The 16,568-nt window shown below is 43.6% G+C and overlaps 1 protein-coding gene across 1 annotated transcript; it reads right to left on the minus strand.

Annotated features, from left to right (window-relative positions):
• Positions 1-1,173: 1,173 nt before the first annotated feature.
• CLDN11 (claudin 11) lies at positions 1,174-16,092 on the minus strand. The gene is made up of 3 exons (XM_017654614.3): positions 15,603-16,092; positions 11,952-12,116; positions 1,174-2,444 (listed from the first exon to the last, which is right to left on the minus strand). Exons 1-3 carry the CDS (start codon positions 15,826-15,828, stop codon positions 2,212-2,214), a joined length of 624 nt encoding a protein of 207 aa, XP_017510103.1. The 5' UTR covers positions 15,829-16,092; the 3' UTR covers positions 1,174-2,211.
• Positions 16,093-16,568: the final 476 nt, after the last annotated feature.

Below are 16,568 nucleotides of genomic sequence, written 5' to 3' on the forward strand. Positions count from 1 at the left end.
TTGCTACCCCTCCCTTCCTCCCTCCCTCCCTCCCTAGCACTGACAATAAAACCCAACATTGGCATTGTGACCTACAGAATAGGATTCTGTAACTAAGCAGGCAATGACTGGCTAGGGGACGTTTGGGGTGTTTCTTCTGCTGCAAGGAAAAGTGGGACTGACGTAGCACAGCTCCTCAAGTGTAAAAGCGAGCAGCAGCCTCAAGGAAGAGGTGGGGGGGTGGGCACACACATCTTCAAGGGGAGAGGAGAACACTTGAGGACACACTGACTCAAGCCAATAGCTGTGAGGAGAGGGTATGTAGGACGTGAGGCTTGCTCTTCACATGCCCTGCATGCCTACTGCCCCATTCATGGTCACAGCTGTCACACCCTGCACATTCTTATGAGACAAGGGCAGGGCCTCCAGTATAATCACGTGACATGTGTTCTTACGAAAACCATATCATAACTAAGCAAATATTTTGGTCAACATGCAAGTTCTCTTTTCTGCAAAAGTAATTTAGAAATAGTTTCCACCAGGTTATAATCTCCTAATGTAGGCAAATATCTACAAAAATGTTTAGCCTAAATGGGTATTTCCGAAGAGGAAGTGTTTGCCAATTATTATAATATCAGCTGATGAAGTTAGTATTTTTGGAAAAATACTGCCAAAGTAGACTGTAATCTGTTTTTTCAAAGCGACTCATAAATTGACAGAGTTTCTAGAATGGAAAGCAAACAAAAAATCAGCTCAATGTGTGTGTCTTTGTCGAACATCTATATGCCTATGTTTGAAAGAAGTACATTTATTAGATAGTAATGCTTAAATATCCAGTAAACCGGGTTCATTTTCTATGTCCCTTTAGAACTGGCCAATTCCTTTGTTATATGTTCAGAGGAGATAAAGGAGTTCGACTATGTAATGCTTAGAAGTTCGTTTCAGGTTGCTGCCCACTTCCATTTGATTTTAGATACCATTACATCACTGTGTAAGAAACCTAGAGAGCATCTAGGTTATTGACACGTTTATGACCACACATTATCACCACGATATAGTGCATAAAAGATAACTTTGTAATTATTCAGGGAAGTGCAGAATGACTTGTTCTTAAATCACGATCAGGCTCCCTATAAATTACTAATAGAAATTAATGAAATTTTTAAAAATCAGTAGATAGTACTTCAGGACACAACAGAATATTAAAGGCCAGTTTTGCAGACAGTCTGTTATTTTATTGCACAGATTTCACTGAAAGAACAAAATGCACCATCAATGTTTGGAGAGTTTGGGGGTCTCAGATACTGATACACCTCAGTGTTTACACCCGTAAAGCCAAATTCAACAGTACAATTTATGTTAAACAGTATCACTTCAAGATGGCTAACAGAATGAAAATAGAGATAGAAAGTCGGAAAAAAGCTTTAAAAATGTGTTAAGTTGAAGCATATGCAAGTGTAGGATTAAAAACCACATCATACATACCTGGAAATCAAAAATGTTTTGTGGAATGGCAGAGTTATACTCACTTGTACTGTTATTTATCATATAATTAAAGTTTATTTGGTTCATTTCCTTCATACTGATGAATTGAGAATTTCAGGAAAACCATGGTTATAAAAATTATCGGTCTCGAAAAAGTATGTACAGATAAATGTAAAATCACAAACTAAAAAAGATCCCCACCCCTTACTTACAAAACGGAAACCTTCCCATGGGGGTAAAGTTCCACGATTCTCCCCCTCCCCCACCCTATGTCCCCAATTCTATCTTTTTCTATCACTTATAACCAAATGACCTTGGAGCTGAAGAGGAGGGAGGGAACAGAAAGGCTTCTTAATGAGGGTCCCATTGTCATCTGTAACGGTTTGAAAAGTGTCTTTTATTTCTCTCCACACACCCAACTCAGCAATGTTTGCAAGATACTTAAAATGTAAAGAGAGAGAGAAAAACAAATATGTATGTGTGTGTGTGTGTGTGTGTGTGTGTGTGTGTGTGTGTGTGTGTGGGCAAAACCTTGAGGAAGTTGTGTGGGCATTATCTGAGCTAAAGATTTCTTTTAAGGCAACAAAAGGGGAGGTGGGTGTTAAGACTACAAAACGCCAGACAGGATGCTTTTCTAGACCTTTGGCTTTGGAGCCTGGCAGAGGAGTGGGCTTCCCTGACTGTGGCAAGCAAACCTAGAGTCATGGGCCAGCGTCTCCAGCACCTCTGGGCAAACCGGCAGCTCTCTTACACATGGGCACTCTTAGCATGAGTGGGAGAGCTGGAGCCGGAAGAGTAGTAGAAACGGTTTTCACCAAATGACTGGGCATCTCCAGAGCAGCAGACGATGACACAGCCACCCACGAGGCACAGCACAGCACCAATCCAGCCCGCGTACAGGGAGTAGCCAAAGCTCACGATGGTGGTCTCACGGTGGGCGCACACAGGAAACCAGATGGTGGCGACCATGGCACAGAGAGCTGGGGAGACATGGAGAGGCTGTGACTGGGCATGTGCATCGCACAGCACATGCAGGCGCAGCAGGCAGGCCCCCTTCGCTACACACACACACATCTCTGGCTTCCAACCGACTCCAAACACTGGATACTCACAGCTCTACTCCCTCAGCAATCTGAACCTAAAGGTTTACAGCTATAGAATAAGCTAATCAAAACCTTGTGTCAAACTGCAAGCTCCTTGTTTTTTCAACAGGTGGCAGACACAAAAGAACTCCAATGTAAAAACCTGGAAATAAATCATTTAAGTCCAAAAAATATGTATTTGTGTTTACTTATATATCTATAGTTATTATTCTATTGTTACACTTACCTAATTGTATTATAATTATCTCTTTACAGGTCTATGTCCCATTCCAAGTTCTGAGCCCCTTGCAGGCAGGAGCCATGTCTTACTTATATTTGTAAAGTTGATGTGTAGCTCAGCCGGAAGCACATAGTATGTGCCCTATGTCTACCAGCTGAATGATCTATTCAGAAATGAGAAACAAGATGGCTTTCACTCTATCTTTTCCATTTAGTCAATTCACATTACAAAGACCTGAAGAAGGTATGAAAATTTCGTTGCTGTGAATAATGCTAGAATCAGTGGAGTATCAGCTAAGAGTCTGAGCTTGTTTTGTGCTGTTCACAATCACAACATCTCAACATATGAAAGAACAGTTCTCAGAGTAAAAGAATTTACCCATTTAAGGGTTTTATGGTGATGATATTTGTTGTGATGGGTCCCAATGGTAGAACTTTGTGATCTTACACCAACCAGTCTAAATTTCAGATCTGGTTTTGATTTTAAAGATTAAGATAAGAAATATCCTCTATATCATGTAGTTCTTCTAGTCCTCCTAAACAGAATAACAAAATAAGGGCAAACAGGAGCCTATGAAGACTTAAAAATTTTTCTTAAACCTACATCTGCAATGGAGCTAGGGGGTATTATGTTCAGTGAAATAAGTCAGGCAGAGAAAGACAAGTATCAAATGATTTCACTTATATATGGAGTATAAGAACAAAGAGAAAACTGAAGGAACAAAACAGCAGCAGAATCACAGAACCCAAGAATGGACTAACAGTTACCAAAGGAAAGGGACTAAGGAGGATGGGTGGGAAGGGAGGGATAAGTGGGAAAAGGGGGCATTACAATTAGCACACATAATGTGGGGGGCAGGGCACGGGGAAGGCAGCATAGCACAGAGAAGATAAGTAGTGATTCTATAGCATCTTACTATGCTGATGGACAGTGACGGTAATGGGGTATGTGGGGGGGACTTGATGATGGGGGGAATCTAGTAACCATAATGTTGCTCATGTAATTGTGCATTAATGATACCAAAAAAAAAAAACCCTACATCTGCACCATCAAATAGGGCAATCAGAAAGTACAGGGGTTACTGAACATTCCTCACAAAACTAGAGAGGCTGAAAAAACAAATTTTGTATTTTTGTATTTTAATTTACTTATTTTTAAATGGCCTCATTCAGCTAATGGCTACTATACCAAAACAACACGGCTCTAGACAATGTCACTCCATAACTTACTTTGGTATCATCTAATTTCTCCCACTACAAGCAAAATAGAAATTTTAGGAAAAGCCTGAAGTTGAGATGGCACATTAAAGATCACAGACCAAAAAGTAAGAACAGTAATACTGGGGTTTCAATCATTAGCCATAAAGCCTTCGATAAAGTCAAGACAGGGCATTACAATGTCTGCTGCCTGCCATGTCACTGTCAACCAAGCCAGCTTTTTCTGATTCATTCTCATACTGAGTGATTTGTCTCACTTACCTCTATGCCCACAGAGAAGAAATATCATTTTTCTTTAACCTAAGCACTCAAATCTAACAGCCCCATACATTAGTTTTAAATTGATGAAAAGATTTAAATAAGTCTTACCCATTTTGAAATACCTTTTAAACTACCTCATTGCATTTGTGTAGCTTGTAACACAGGTTTTTATTGACAGGAGACTAGGCCCATCCCCACGAGCTGGGCACAGACACACATAAATAGATGTCCTATCCTTAAAAAGTGTAGATCCCAAGTGGAAGTTAAAGGGAAAAAACTGAATCTGGGGGCTTTGGATTGCTCAAATTAGCTTTCTAACAGCCTACACTCACTCCACTAACTATGAACTATTCACACATTCAAGTAGTTTATATAAATTTTCTAAGAAGCTGATATCTATCCATAAGTTAATGGTTCCTTTTTCTGAAAGAGTAAGTGCAATCATGCCAGTTTCTGTAATATTTTATATGAGATACCATGAGAAGATGTATTTTTCCTTCTGTGAATAGAATGTTCTCAAGAAGACCAGTGTTAATCAAATCTTCCCTTCCCAGACCAGGGCTCTGGACACCTGAGATATGGGAAAAAAGTCTTTTTCTTTCTTTTCCTCTGGCCACAGATTCTGAAGCCAGCACTCTTGAAGAATTGTATGGCTATTGTCATAGTCATACTTTTAGTGGAGCACAGAGGAAAGCCTTTTTCTCTATTGGAACAAGGGACAGAAACTTCTGGAGTGTTTCACCCAAAGAGAACTGCTTTAGATTCTTCATATCAATACACAATCCAGCTACACACCCCTTACCCCAAAAGTGGGCATTCGTTCTGCTAGGTGCAAAATCAGCACGCTAGCAAGGGCTTCCAAACACCCAAGTCTGACTATAGGGGAAAAGTGAGTAGTGAATAGCTAAATTCTGTAGGGGAAAAAGAAAGATCTGATTCCCAAACAACTGATTTGGTTCAATCCAACCAATCTTTCCTGTATACAATTAAATGGTTTCAAAACATCTTATGGTTCAAATTAAGTTTGATATTTTTCAATTACATTGTATTTACACATAAAACACACAAAGACACACAAAAAGCATTCCCTACATTTTCATATAAACCTAACTTAACTTTCAGATTTGGTTTAGATTTTACAGACTAGGATAAGAAATTGCCTCTAATTTCATTTAATTTACCCTCTTTTCCTAAGCAAAGTAATAAAACAAGGTTATCTTCACATAGGAAAAGAATCCAGCTCAATATTCCAAAAGTAATCATCAGTCTTGATTTTGAGTGTTTCAAGGATTTTGTTAGATTTTCTTCTAATACAATTCACCAGAAAAAGTAAAAATCAGAAAAATGTCTAAACATTTAAATAATGAATTACAGGACTGGATGAGTGAATGGGTGGATGGACAGATGAGAGCTACTCTCATTTCAAGTCTACTTTCCACTTCAAACACACCAAAACTGACTTCCACTTCCAAAATCTTTTTTTTTTTTGTCTTTGGGGAATTAGCATTATTTTGTAGACAAACAGAAAAGCTGTAGGTACTGAAAATGAGAGCAGCACTTTTCAGGTTTTCATAAGAAATCGCGTTGGTACACCCATAAGATGAGAGGGCCTTTTGAGCTTAGTTTTTATCTGGAGGTGTAAACTCGCAAGTAAAAATGAAACAGTTGCTGTGTAGATTTAGGGAGTATTAAACAAAAGATTTAGGGAGTATTACCTTTCCAAAAATCATAAAATCTTAATGTGACTTTAACACACTTAAAGTTACAAGCTCATGATTTACTTCATTAAAGATCTCCTTCCTTTGTAATCCACACAGAACAAGACAAATGAGGACCAGCAGGCTCTTAATTTCCTAGTAGATAAATGAACTCTGGGTGGAATTCCTGCGGCTCTCAAAGATGAACCACATCAAAACCACTGGAAGATGACAGACCGCCACACAACATGAAGGGAAATGAGAGGTTCACTGGGAGCAGTGACCTTCCATTGAACTCACAAAGAAGAATGTTCAGAAACTAAAAAAGGAGAATTTACTTAATTTCAGCATGGTTTGAAGAGGAAGGGGATGTTTTAATCAGTAAAGTTAAAATTGCAAGTCAAATCACTACTTAACTAAAAGATGTGAAATATCAATAGAACTGGCAATCATTTTTGGTTTTCTTAAAGTTAAAGAAGCTCTGCTAGATTTATTTTGATTTGCAGGTGCACACACACACACACACACACACACACACACACACAGTTTGTAATCATTCTCTCCATTATTGGAGAAAATTAAGAAAATGTTCTTCTTAAAAAGTCAGTTACTTAAAAAGCAAAGAAAACCGTAGAAAGGTAAAAGGAATTGCTTTTCTTTTTATGTCAACAGAACTTATTTTTAAATTAAGTCTTTAACAACAAGATGGAAATTTTAACATTGATTTTTCATTCAGTTTCTCCTCTTCTTCCTTCAGAAGACGCAATAGTTGACTGCACAATTTGGAGGTGAGGGAGATCTACCATTTGCAAGGGAGTAGAAAGAGAAAACTGGAAACATTCTTAGCTAAGAAAACAAAAGAAGGAGAGAAGGAGAGAAGGAAGCTTCTCTATGCAGATACAGAACCTCCTGGAAGTGGTCCTCTCATGAGTAGAGTTCCTTGCTCTTCATAGAATAAAACTGTCTGCCTCTTTTGATAAGTTTCAAATAATAAACACAATGTGTTTTTAACTGATAGAATAATTTTATTAAAAGTTAACAATGATCTTGATGTTGCCAAACATAGAAAAAAATTGAAAAGGCAAATTTAAAGCAATGTAGCTTTAAATTTCTTTAGGGATTATATAACACATGTTAACATATGAAGTTAAGTGTGATGAAGTCAAATAAAACTGGGATGGTGTGTTTGGCTTTGGAAGTAATAACTTAGAAAAACTGACAGACAAAGAGGCCCAGAAAGACAGGCGAGCACCAGATGCTGCCATTTCTCCTGGCTCCCCTGAACACTTGTTTTCAGGCACTTTGTGATTTTTAGAACTAAGCACTGAAAGGACTTTGAAATGCATCATATCTAGCACAAAGTAATAATTTCATTGTAAATCACTTAAATTACTCTGACTTATATTTAGTAATACAGGGGAAAAAAATCTTCCTTAATGTTATGTCAAAGATTTACTTCAAAAAAAATCTGGGGACCAGAAGAAAAGTTGTACATAGATGAAGCTGACTGGCGGTGAGTTGATCATTATTAAGAATAAGTTTGGGTTCATAGGGGTTCATTGTACTATTCTTTCTACTTTTATATATATTTGAAATTTTCCACAATAAAGACATTTTTTAAATCCCCCTTCACTGAAACATTTTACAATGCACTGAACACTGTCTTCTACAGTCAACACTATTATAACACATAATCGAAAGAGCAATTAGCTTTAGCTTTGTACCTGTGAATTCAAGAAAACAAGTAATGAAATTTCTAATAAGCTGTTGGTTGGAATCATATTTATTCACTGGTTCCTTATCATTTGAAAAGAGAAAAATTTTAGCTTTTCTTTTTTTATTTGTCCATCTCTAAATTTTGACTTAAGAAAGCAGCTGCCAAAAGACCTATGCCTCTTACAATGACTTTTATGACTATCTAACATTTACAACAATCATCAAGTAAATGGAACATGTGAGTACATTATTTTCCTGGCCTGTTTTCCACATTTTTCCTTTTATTGCAACTCCACACATCATTATCTTTTTTTCCCATAACCTTTTTTCAAAAAGCCAGTCTCATGGTTACTTGCTAATAATGTTTTTTAATCATAGAATTTAGAGATGGGAGAGACCTCATAAAACAGTTCATTCTTCCAGTTATACTGATAAGGTCATTTTAAGCCACAACCATACTAAGATGCCACATCCTTTCCACTACCCATATGAAATTTGATTTAAATCAGGGACTTGTTTGTATAATGCTAATGAGTTTGAAGGAAGAGTTTTTCCAACTATTCTCCTAAAACCCTCAGGATTAAGGACATCACTGTTTATTCCATACCCCGGGGATTACCTTACCCTGTAGAACATCTGATTCTGTGCACATGACAAGCTCAACTTGTCTCACCTGCACACACCCTTTATTTTACTGCCATTTCATTATTAAACTGTGAGTTCCAAGTTAAAACAACTTTTTTCCAACATAAATAGGGATCCTAGGGCTATATTATTTAAAACGGAGAAAAGAAGATGAAAAGATTCCACTTAGGAAGGAACACATTTCCTCTCGTTCATTCCCCACCCAACCTCCACAAGAAACATCCAAAGCAAGAGCTTTCTAACTTACAGCAAGGTGAAGAGTAGACTGAATCAGAACTAAGCTGGAGTGTTTTCAGTTCGGTAGCTTAATGTGGCTTTTTAATAATGAAATATACAAAAACTTCTAACTACTGAACCCTCCACTCTGGTTTCTACAAAGTAAACAAAGGGAATATTTCCATTAGACCAGGATGCAGCCTAATGTTTCCAAGAACAGCTCATTGTCTGTCCTTACCAGTTCCATGTGTGGAGACGGCCCTGCAGAAATTAGAGAGGAGCGATAGAATGCCCAGTTGCCCTCTGGGTTAGCTCTCTATTTCCTCTAACCAACAACAGCAAAGATAATAGCAACCATTTGTTGAACACTTACTACGTGCCAAACCCAATGCTGAATAAACTTGCGTGTGTCTATTCTTACCAACCTCAGAAGTAAGCATTGTTGTCCACATTTTATATAAGAACTCCAAGACATTAAGTAACTGCATTAAGTACAGCAGCACTGTAGTAGATCTGAAATTCGGTATAGTTGTTCTGACTCCAAATGATCAAGTAAAGCAACTCAGGGCATAGGCACCTCCTGCCTTGTCAGGGGCTCTTGAACAGACACAGATCAGATTTGCCTGGATGTATCCCCAATCTGAGACGCGTGCTACACTGGGCTTTGATCCCTTTCCCCATTGCAGGAGCCAAATCTTCACACCATTAAATTTAGACTGCTGAGAAGACAAAGCTGTTGTACAAAAGACATCAAAATTTAAGGTTTCAGAAAAATAATTAAAGATTGTCAGGGTCAGGAAAATTGGTTTTAATGAATAGTGCTTACAGTTTCCATATCAAGATTAGTTTCAACACTGTTTCCAGTTTCCAGGCCCCCAAGTCCCAGGGCTGCTTGGCCTCCTTTGGTCAGCGACCTCACCACAGCTGGAGGACCATCGGTGACCCCAGGACCCAGCAGGAGCTCAGCACTGGCTTCTCCCAGGACTTGTAGAAGCCACTCCAGAGCAACACAAAGGGAGCTTTCATGTGCTTTTGCTCCCCCCACCCGCTGCCAGCAGGGAAAGGAGGTACTCGGCTATGTGGGGAGAAGACCCAGAGGAGGCCGGCAGGTGCCATGCTTGAGACAAGGAGCTTTAGATTTCCAGCTGTGAATGAGTCGGGTGCGTTCAGTCTAAACAACACCCAGCCCAAAGGCAGGAGGCCACCTACTGAGAAATAAATCCCGCCTGGGGCAATTAGACAGGAAGCGGGTAACACTGGAAACGTGCCACCAGAGGGCAAGGAGTAGTGCCCTGGTCCCATCCTAACAGGGAGTGGCCAGGACCGGGCAGCCCTGGGGCAGCGGTGGGGGTGTCAGGGCACTCCTCCACCCTCCTCCCGTTCCCCTGGGCAGCAAACAGGCACTGAGAACTCACACCACTGCCCGGCCCCACCTCACTTTGCTCTCTATCATTCCATCTACATCCACAAACTTAGGAGAAAAGACAAAGAGAAACTTTAATCCAGCTAGGAAGTTTCAAACAACTCACTGTTATTTTTTACATAACACTTGTTATTCAACTGGACAATTCAGTTGTTTTTAGAGGTTTTTTAAAAATCAACTTGTCTAAACATACTTTGATATATTTTCCACAGGGTTGGGGTTTGTTTTTTTAAAGTATTCTCTTACTAGTGGATATTCTGCGACTCCTGTAAGAAAGGCCAGAATTTCTAAGAATGACTACCTAACACAACACCCATTCTTTGGCTTGGGCATCCTCAGAGCAAGAGAAAGCCCCTGGTGTTTCTGTGAGAACAGAAGGAAAGCAGGCAGCCATGGCAGAGGTCTGGGCTGAGAAAGGTTCCACCTGGAGCCCACCCACCAGTTCACTTGCAGGAGAGCTCTGTTCTGCCTGCTGGAAAGGAATTCATATACAGAGATATGACTGCCAAAGACACTTAAAAGAGAGGACTCCGTGAGTTGGATGAAGCACTGATTCGTCTAACACTGATTGTGTGCTTCATGTTGCACGCCCACACAAATTCTTTGTGGCCGGAATCAAAATGTCCATATCCAAATTCTCTGGAAATTGCAGTGGCCTTCTCACATTTCATTGTCACACACACACACACACACACACACAACTCTTCTGAATTCTCTGTGGCTTCACAAGCCCTGAAAATCTCCATCCCTTTGCAATCTTGGGAAATGGTGCTCCTCCCTCTCATGTCCCCTCAGTTCACTGGTGTCACCAGGAGTGAGCGTCACTAAGTGATATTGACCCATACAGAACACTGACCCCTTACCCTTACCCTCAAGCATATGGCCTGGGAACAGTTGGAGGATGGAAATTCCTTGCCCCAGAAGAGCCTGACTGTATGTCTTACCCATATGCAGACCAGTTTCTCCTCACTGATATATCAGTACACTTGGAAATAAGAGCTGCTTAATAAATTCTTAAAATTCATGTCTTCCATTAAGATTTGAATGTGCTGATGAGATTAGCTTTCAAGAAAAAAAGAGAGAGAGACATGAAATCACTGAAGAGAGCAGAGCTAGAAGGACCCTCCCCTAAACTGTTAAATCAAGCCCTCTGTGTGCAGAAGTAATCAGGAAAACTGAAGAAGCACATGCCATTTCCTTGGCCTGGGCTGTTCCCTCCCTTCAACCAGTGACCTGACCCCCTTCTCCTCACCTCTAGAACTCATCGCCAGGGTCCTCTGCTCTGAGAAACTCTTCTGGTCTGGGGCCTTCCTCTGTATGTGCACAGCCTGCATACCATTCTTAGATGAGCACACACCACACTCCATGGAGACATCCAAGCACCCTCAAATCAGAAACTGCCTCTTTTTCCCAACATCCCCAGTGCCTCCCATGGTGCCTGGCACTCAACAGGTACTCAGTGCTTACTGAATCAAAGATGAGGTCATAACACATCAGCTACTACCTTCAACATATTACTTTTCTCTTGCTCTCTTCTTTCTCTCGTCTGCTTTACATACTAACTGAAGTTCTCTCCCTTGGCTGCACATAAGACTCACCTGAGAAGATTTCAAGAAGTATCTTTGCCTGGCCTGACACTGAGAAACTCCGCCTGGATTGATCTGCTGTGGGACTTGGGTAAGGCGTTTCCCAAAGGGATCCCATCCTGCTGCCTGAGTGGGGGAGCCACTGAGTGACTCTCCTCTGGCCTCTCTGTTAGGTGCACCCTCAAAACCCTTTTCTTTTTTGTTATTGTCATGTTCAGTGATGCCCACAGGCACTACTTATCCCTCTGTGTAAGCTGATCATGACACATTGTGGCTGTCTTCTCCCCAGTGGAATGAATCCCTTGGCTTCCTTTTGTATGGCTCTTGAACTTGAAGCAACAGCAAAATCTGAGATTCACTGGGTGAACGCAGAGTTGGGGTGCTGTATAGAAAGCTGTCTTACCCAGCAGAATGAGCATTACACCAGCCAGCTGGGCCCGCCTGTACTTGGCCACACCAGGCTCGTGGCCCATTCGGATGCAAGGGAGAACCGTCAGCAGAAGGAGGATGGCCGGCAGACCCAGGACCGAGGAGGCAATCATCAGGGCTCGGCAAGCCTGCACGTAGCCTGCAACAGGAGCACAGACAGAGTGGGTTAGTTAGACCATGGGTCCCCTTGGCTGCTGAACCCTGCCTCGTGGGAATTCAGCACCATCCGCCTTCCTCCCTCTTGCCCCATTCCAAGATTTAGAATGTGTTAAATGTTGTCCAAGATCATGTCACATGTTCCACTTTTAAAGTGACTCAGTGACAAAATGGGGAAATTGAGGGCTAAAGAGACTGAATGGGGATCCCTGATTTAGACCACTCATCGCACTTCCAGGATAGAGGGGCCAAAGTCTCAATTACATTATTATATCACCTTGGGAAAGATTCAGATTGAAACTCAAGTCTCCCAAGATGTCTTCTGTGATGGTCTGTGCTGATCCCAGCCTGCTGTTGACATGCTCTACCTGTGTGTCCTTGGGCAAGTAAATGAGCTACTGGGTCTTTACACTTTGCTCATCTCTAAAGTAAAAGTAACAATAATACCTACATGTCTCTAAAGAATTCAACTAAGATTAAATTAGTTAATTCATGCTAAGTACTCAAAAAAGTTCAGCTTATTATTACTGGCATTACCACTCTGTGTCGGCACAGCACTTTTATCTCCAGGTGGACTAGGTGATTTTTGTCCCTAACTATATAATTTTAATTCATGTTTTATATAAATAGTGTGTGGGCCTACATAAACTAAGACTCACACTTCCTCCCTTGACATCTCCCCAGAGGCTGCCGTGCTCATGAATCCCACATACCATGGATGGTCAGGCTCTATCGTCCACCTGCCTCACCCCCAGCACCCCAGGCATGCCTCCACTATGGTCTGTTACTGTCATAAAGGCATCTCTCCAGCCCTGGGGATTCCTAGAAGACAGACACCTGCCTTGCTCTGCATGGAGTTAATATGGTACCCGCAGCAAATGATGTAAACATACAATTATGAATGAAGGAACATAGGAGTTGAATTTTAAGAGTGGAGTAAAACTACCCAAACTTTATTCTGTCAAATAAAATGCTAGGCAACAACTTTAATAAGAAACAGATTACACTTTATGCAATACTTATGTAAAATAAATCTGATAATACATTGGGAGAATATGGCAGACTTAAATGTGTTGTTTCTCATTAAAACACTCTACCTCCTCAAAAAAAAAAAAAAGATGTATCTATTCCTTTCCCTGTTCTCCTCAGAGGGAATCAGAGCTAGTGGTTGGCAGAGGTGGGCAGAGTTAATAGCAAAGCCAAAAATAAGCACCAACTTCTGCCTCACATGCCAACACCTTCACACCAAATCTGGCAAGCCTGCCTTGTGCACCGAGACCCAACTGCAACCCCGTCTCTTAACAAAACATGTTTTGCTAGAATTCAGACTCCACAAGTGCACTCTTCCAATCATGGCCCTTCTCAGCTTCTTCAGAATTAAGGATGATCAATAATCAGTCAAGTATCTACTGACTTGGAGACCCACCCAGACAGGAGCCACAGGACATGTGAGGCTGGACCTCAGACCACAGCTGCGTGCACCTGTGGCTTGTAGGAGAGCCACAGCTGACACAGAGCGGACAGTCAACTAACGACTAAGGCTCTGAAGCCCATGTGCAAGCTGTACACTTGCTAGGTGCTGAAGCCAGGTCTGAAAATCAAAAGGTGGAGACAGATCTGTCTCTGTCTCCACCCAAAGCACGGATTAGGATTAGGTCTTTCTAAAATGTACTTTTCTGGGGGATGGTCTGTGTTTTCTGAAAATAAACCACTTGGCCCTGAATGCTCAGTAAACTTAACTTCAGGGGAAGAGAGCAATGCTATGCTGCAAAGATTCCTACTAATACCATGCCCAGCTTTTAATAAAATACTTAGCTACCATTTATGGAGCATTTACTGCATCAAAGGAGGTTTACATTTCTCATCTCATTTACTCTCAATTCTGAGAGATAGGTGGTTGGTTTGATTTTAATTTTTAAAAGAAGCGAGAAGGGTTCATAGAGGTTAGTAACTTTTTTTTGTACTAAATCAGCTAGATTGTGAATACTGGATCCCGGAATCTGACCCAGATCTACCAAGGCCCGCGTTAACTGAAGATGGGCTCAGAGCTGGGTTCCCCCTGCCTCTGTCATGCTGAGAGTACAAAATGGAGGAAAAGAGAGTGAAGGGCAGGACTGACTGCATGGCAGGTACCTGCTTGTGCCACTGGCAATGCCCAGGTCAGGGGAAAATGCAAAGAGGACAGGAAGCCATCTATATCCTTGAGGAATTTAGGATGTGGTAGAACTTGGCTCACAAACAATGAACAAAGAAAGTCCAAATGCACCCTGAAGGGGATGAGAATAAAATACCAGAGCAGGAAGGAGGAAGGAGACACTGATTCCGACTACAAGCGCTGGGCAATAGGAGGCACTTGAGGGGAGGCCTAAGTGGGGAACACAGCCTCCGGGAGCCAAAGGTTCAGCTGGAAGAAGGCACAAGGCCAGAAGCCTCTGGGCCCAGTTACTCTGCTTGTAAATGAAACCCTGATAGGCCTTTAAACGTGTGCCATCCTCAAAGGCTAGAGGTTCAGGAGGCAATGGCAGACGACAGGTCAGGGCTGGGATACACCCGCAGGGCAGGACAGAGATTCGGAACAGAAAACCGGAGGGTGCGCCACAACCACGCCGGTCACCCCAACTGACTCGAGACTTAAATCTGACTTGAAACTGTGGCCCAGAATTTTTCAACGGGGCAGCAAATGAAGATGGCGTCCCCAGCTGGCGTCGGGGCGGATAGAGGCCAGGCAATTCCCTCCCCTCTCCACTCTGAGACACTGCTGGAGGGGAGCGGGCGGTCCGCTGCGGCGTGCCTGCTCCCAGGGGAAGTCAGCCCTCGGAGGGGCGCCCGCTCTCACCTATCCGACCGGACGGCGCGGAGACCGCGAGGGGGTCACAGCGAGCCGGCGGGCCAGCGGGCCGGCGGGCCGACGCCCCCCACTGCGGGGTCAAGAGGTACGGGAAATAAAATAGGTCTCGGGCCCCGACCGAGCCGAGCTAGCAGGGCCCTAACTTGGCCAGCAGGCTTCACTCTGCCCACAAGGACCTGGAAACAGCCTGCGCGCGTTCGGATCGCTGGAATGCTTGCATTTCTCTTTCTTTCTGCCCTCTGCGAGCGTGGCGCCTGCGGAAGGATGCCGGGCCAGGAAAAAACTACTTTTGATCACTCGACAGTGGGAGCATGGGGCAGGTGGTGCGACAGTAATTCACACGGACGGAGCTCAGACTGTGTGTCTGTGTCTCAGCTCATAAACTTGTCAGGGTGAATAGTCCAGTGGCCACGTCTATCATCCCAAATTCTAGGTAAGAAAACTGAGGATGAATACTTCTAAGTTTAGGGCTGTCTAATTCCTCTACCAGTTGGGACTGAAGGTGCCCAAAGGTCTTCAAGCTCCCAAAATATTTCTCCGAACGCCATCTAATGCCGCCTCTCCGGTCTGCCCCGAGGATAAGGTTTTACCAGCAGCCTCTAGCAAGGCAGGGGTCCTTACCCGGTAGAATGAGGATGTCTACCAGAGGCTTGCAGTGGTACAGCCCCGTGGCCATGACGCAGTCGGCCCACAGCCCCTTGGAGCCCAGTTCGTCCAGCTTGCGGCAGGTGGGGATGGTGTAACCACAGGTCACCACCCAGTCATTGGTGGACGTGGTAACGATGATGCCGATCCAACCCACGAAGCTCGTGACGAAGCCCACTACCTGCAGGCATGTTGCCACCATCGTGGCCTCCCCGTCGTCCCCGCGCCTCGCTCCTCGCTAGCTGTGCCCGGGCACTGGGATGGACGGCGCCCGCCTGGTCCTCGCTCTCGCGCGCTCACGAGCAGCTGGCCGGCCACGGCCCGGTGCGGGACGCGGGAGGAGACGGCAGACCCCACAAGGCTGCGAGCCCAGCTCCGACGGCGCGACGGGCGCACAGTGGGCACAGCGACAGACACAGAGACAGGCACGCGGCGGGGACAGCTGAGCAGCTGGGCAGCGCACCCCCGCCCCCCTCTTTAAACCCCGTAGACTGGCCGGCGAGCGCCAATCGGCGACGGCCCGGGGTCTAGTCAACCAATCGTGGAGCGGGGTCGGAATGGGTGGGCGGGAGGCGGAGTGGGGAGCGGGATTGGGGCTAGGGGATGCATCTCGGCCTCCTGCCCCGCGGGGAGTCGCGCGCTCAGTTTTGGAAAGTGAAATAATTCGATCCAGGTCCAACAATGGTGAGTGACAAGGGGTCCCCTGCGTCAGGCGCGAGTTCTATTTTGCTGCGAATTATTTCTCTTTTGCTGCCACTCTCTTATCTCCGTCTCTGGGTCTCCGCTTCGCTCCAGCCCACGTCAGTTTGCTCCTGCGTCCGTGCTAAGAGCAGGGACCGTGGTGCAGTTGTGGTACCAGGTACAAGGGCGGTGCAAGGGTTCCGGGTACAGTTTCTCCGCGGCCCAGGATTGTAACTGATGACCTGAGAATTGCCTTAAGGA

This window comes from Manis javanica, chromosome 3, assembly GCF_040802235.1.
Source record: "Manis javanica isolate MJ-LG chromosome 3, MJ_LKY, whole genome shotgun sequence".
Lineage (NCBI taxonomy): Eukaryota > Metazoa > Chordata > Mammalia > Pholidota > Manidae > Manis > Manis javanica.

Excerpts from the sequence above, each read along its gene's own strand:
- CLDN11 (XM_017654614.3), bottom strand. The coding sequence starts at position 15,828 with ATGGTGGCAACATGCCTGCAGGTAGTGGGCTTCGTCACGAGCTTCGTG. Across the intron at positions 12,117-15,602 it reads AGACATCCTCATTCTACCGG|GCTACGTGCAGGCTTGCCGA; the intron begins GTAAGGACCCCT and ends CTCCTGTTGCAG. Across the intron at positions 2,445-11,951 it reads TGTAATGCTCATTCTGCTGG|CTCTCTGTGCCATGGTCGCC; the intron begins GTAAGACAGCTT and ends ATGTCTCCCCAG.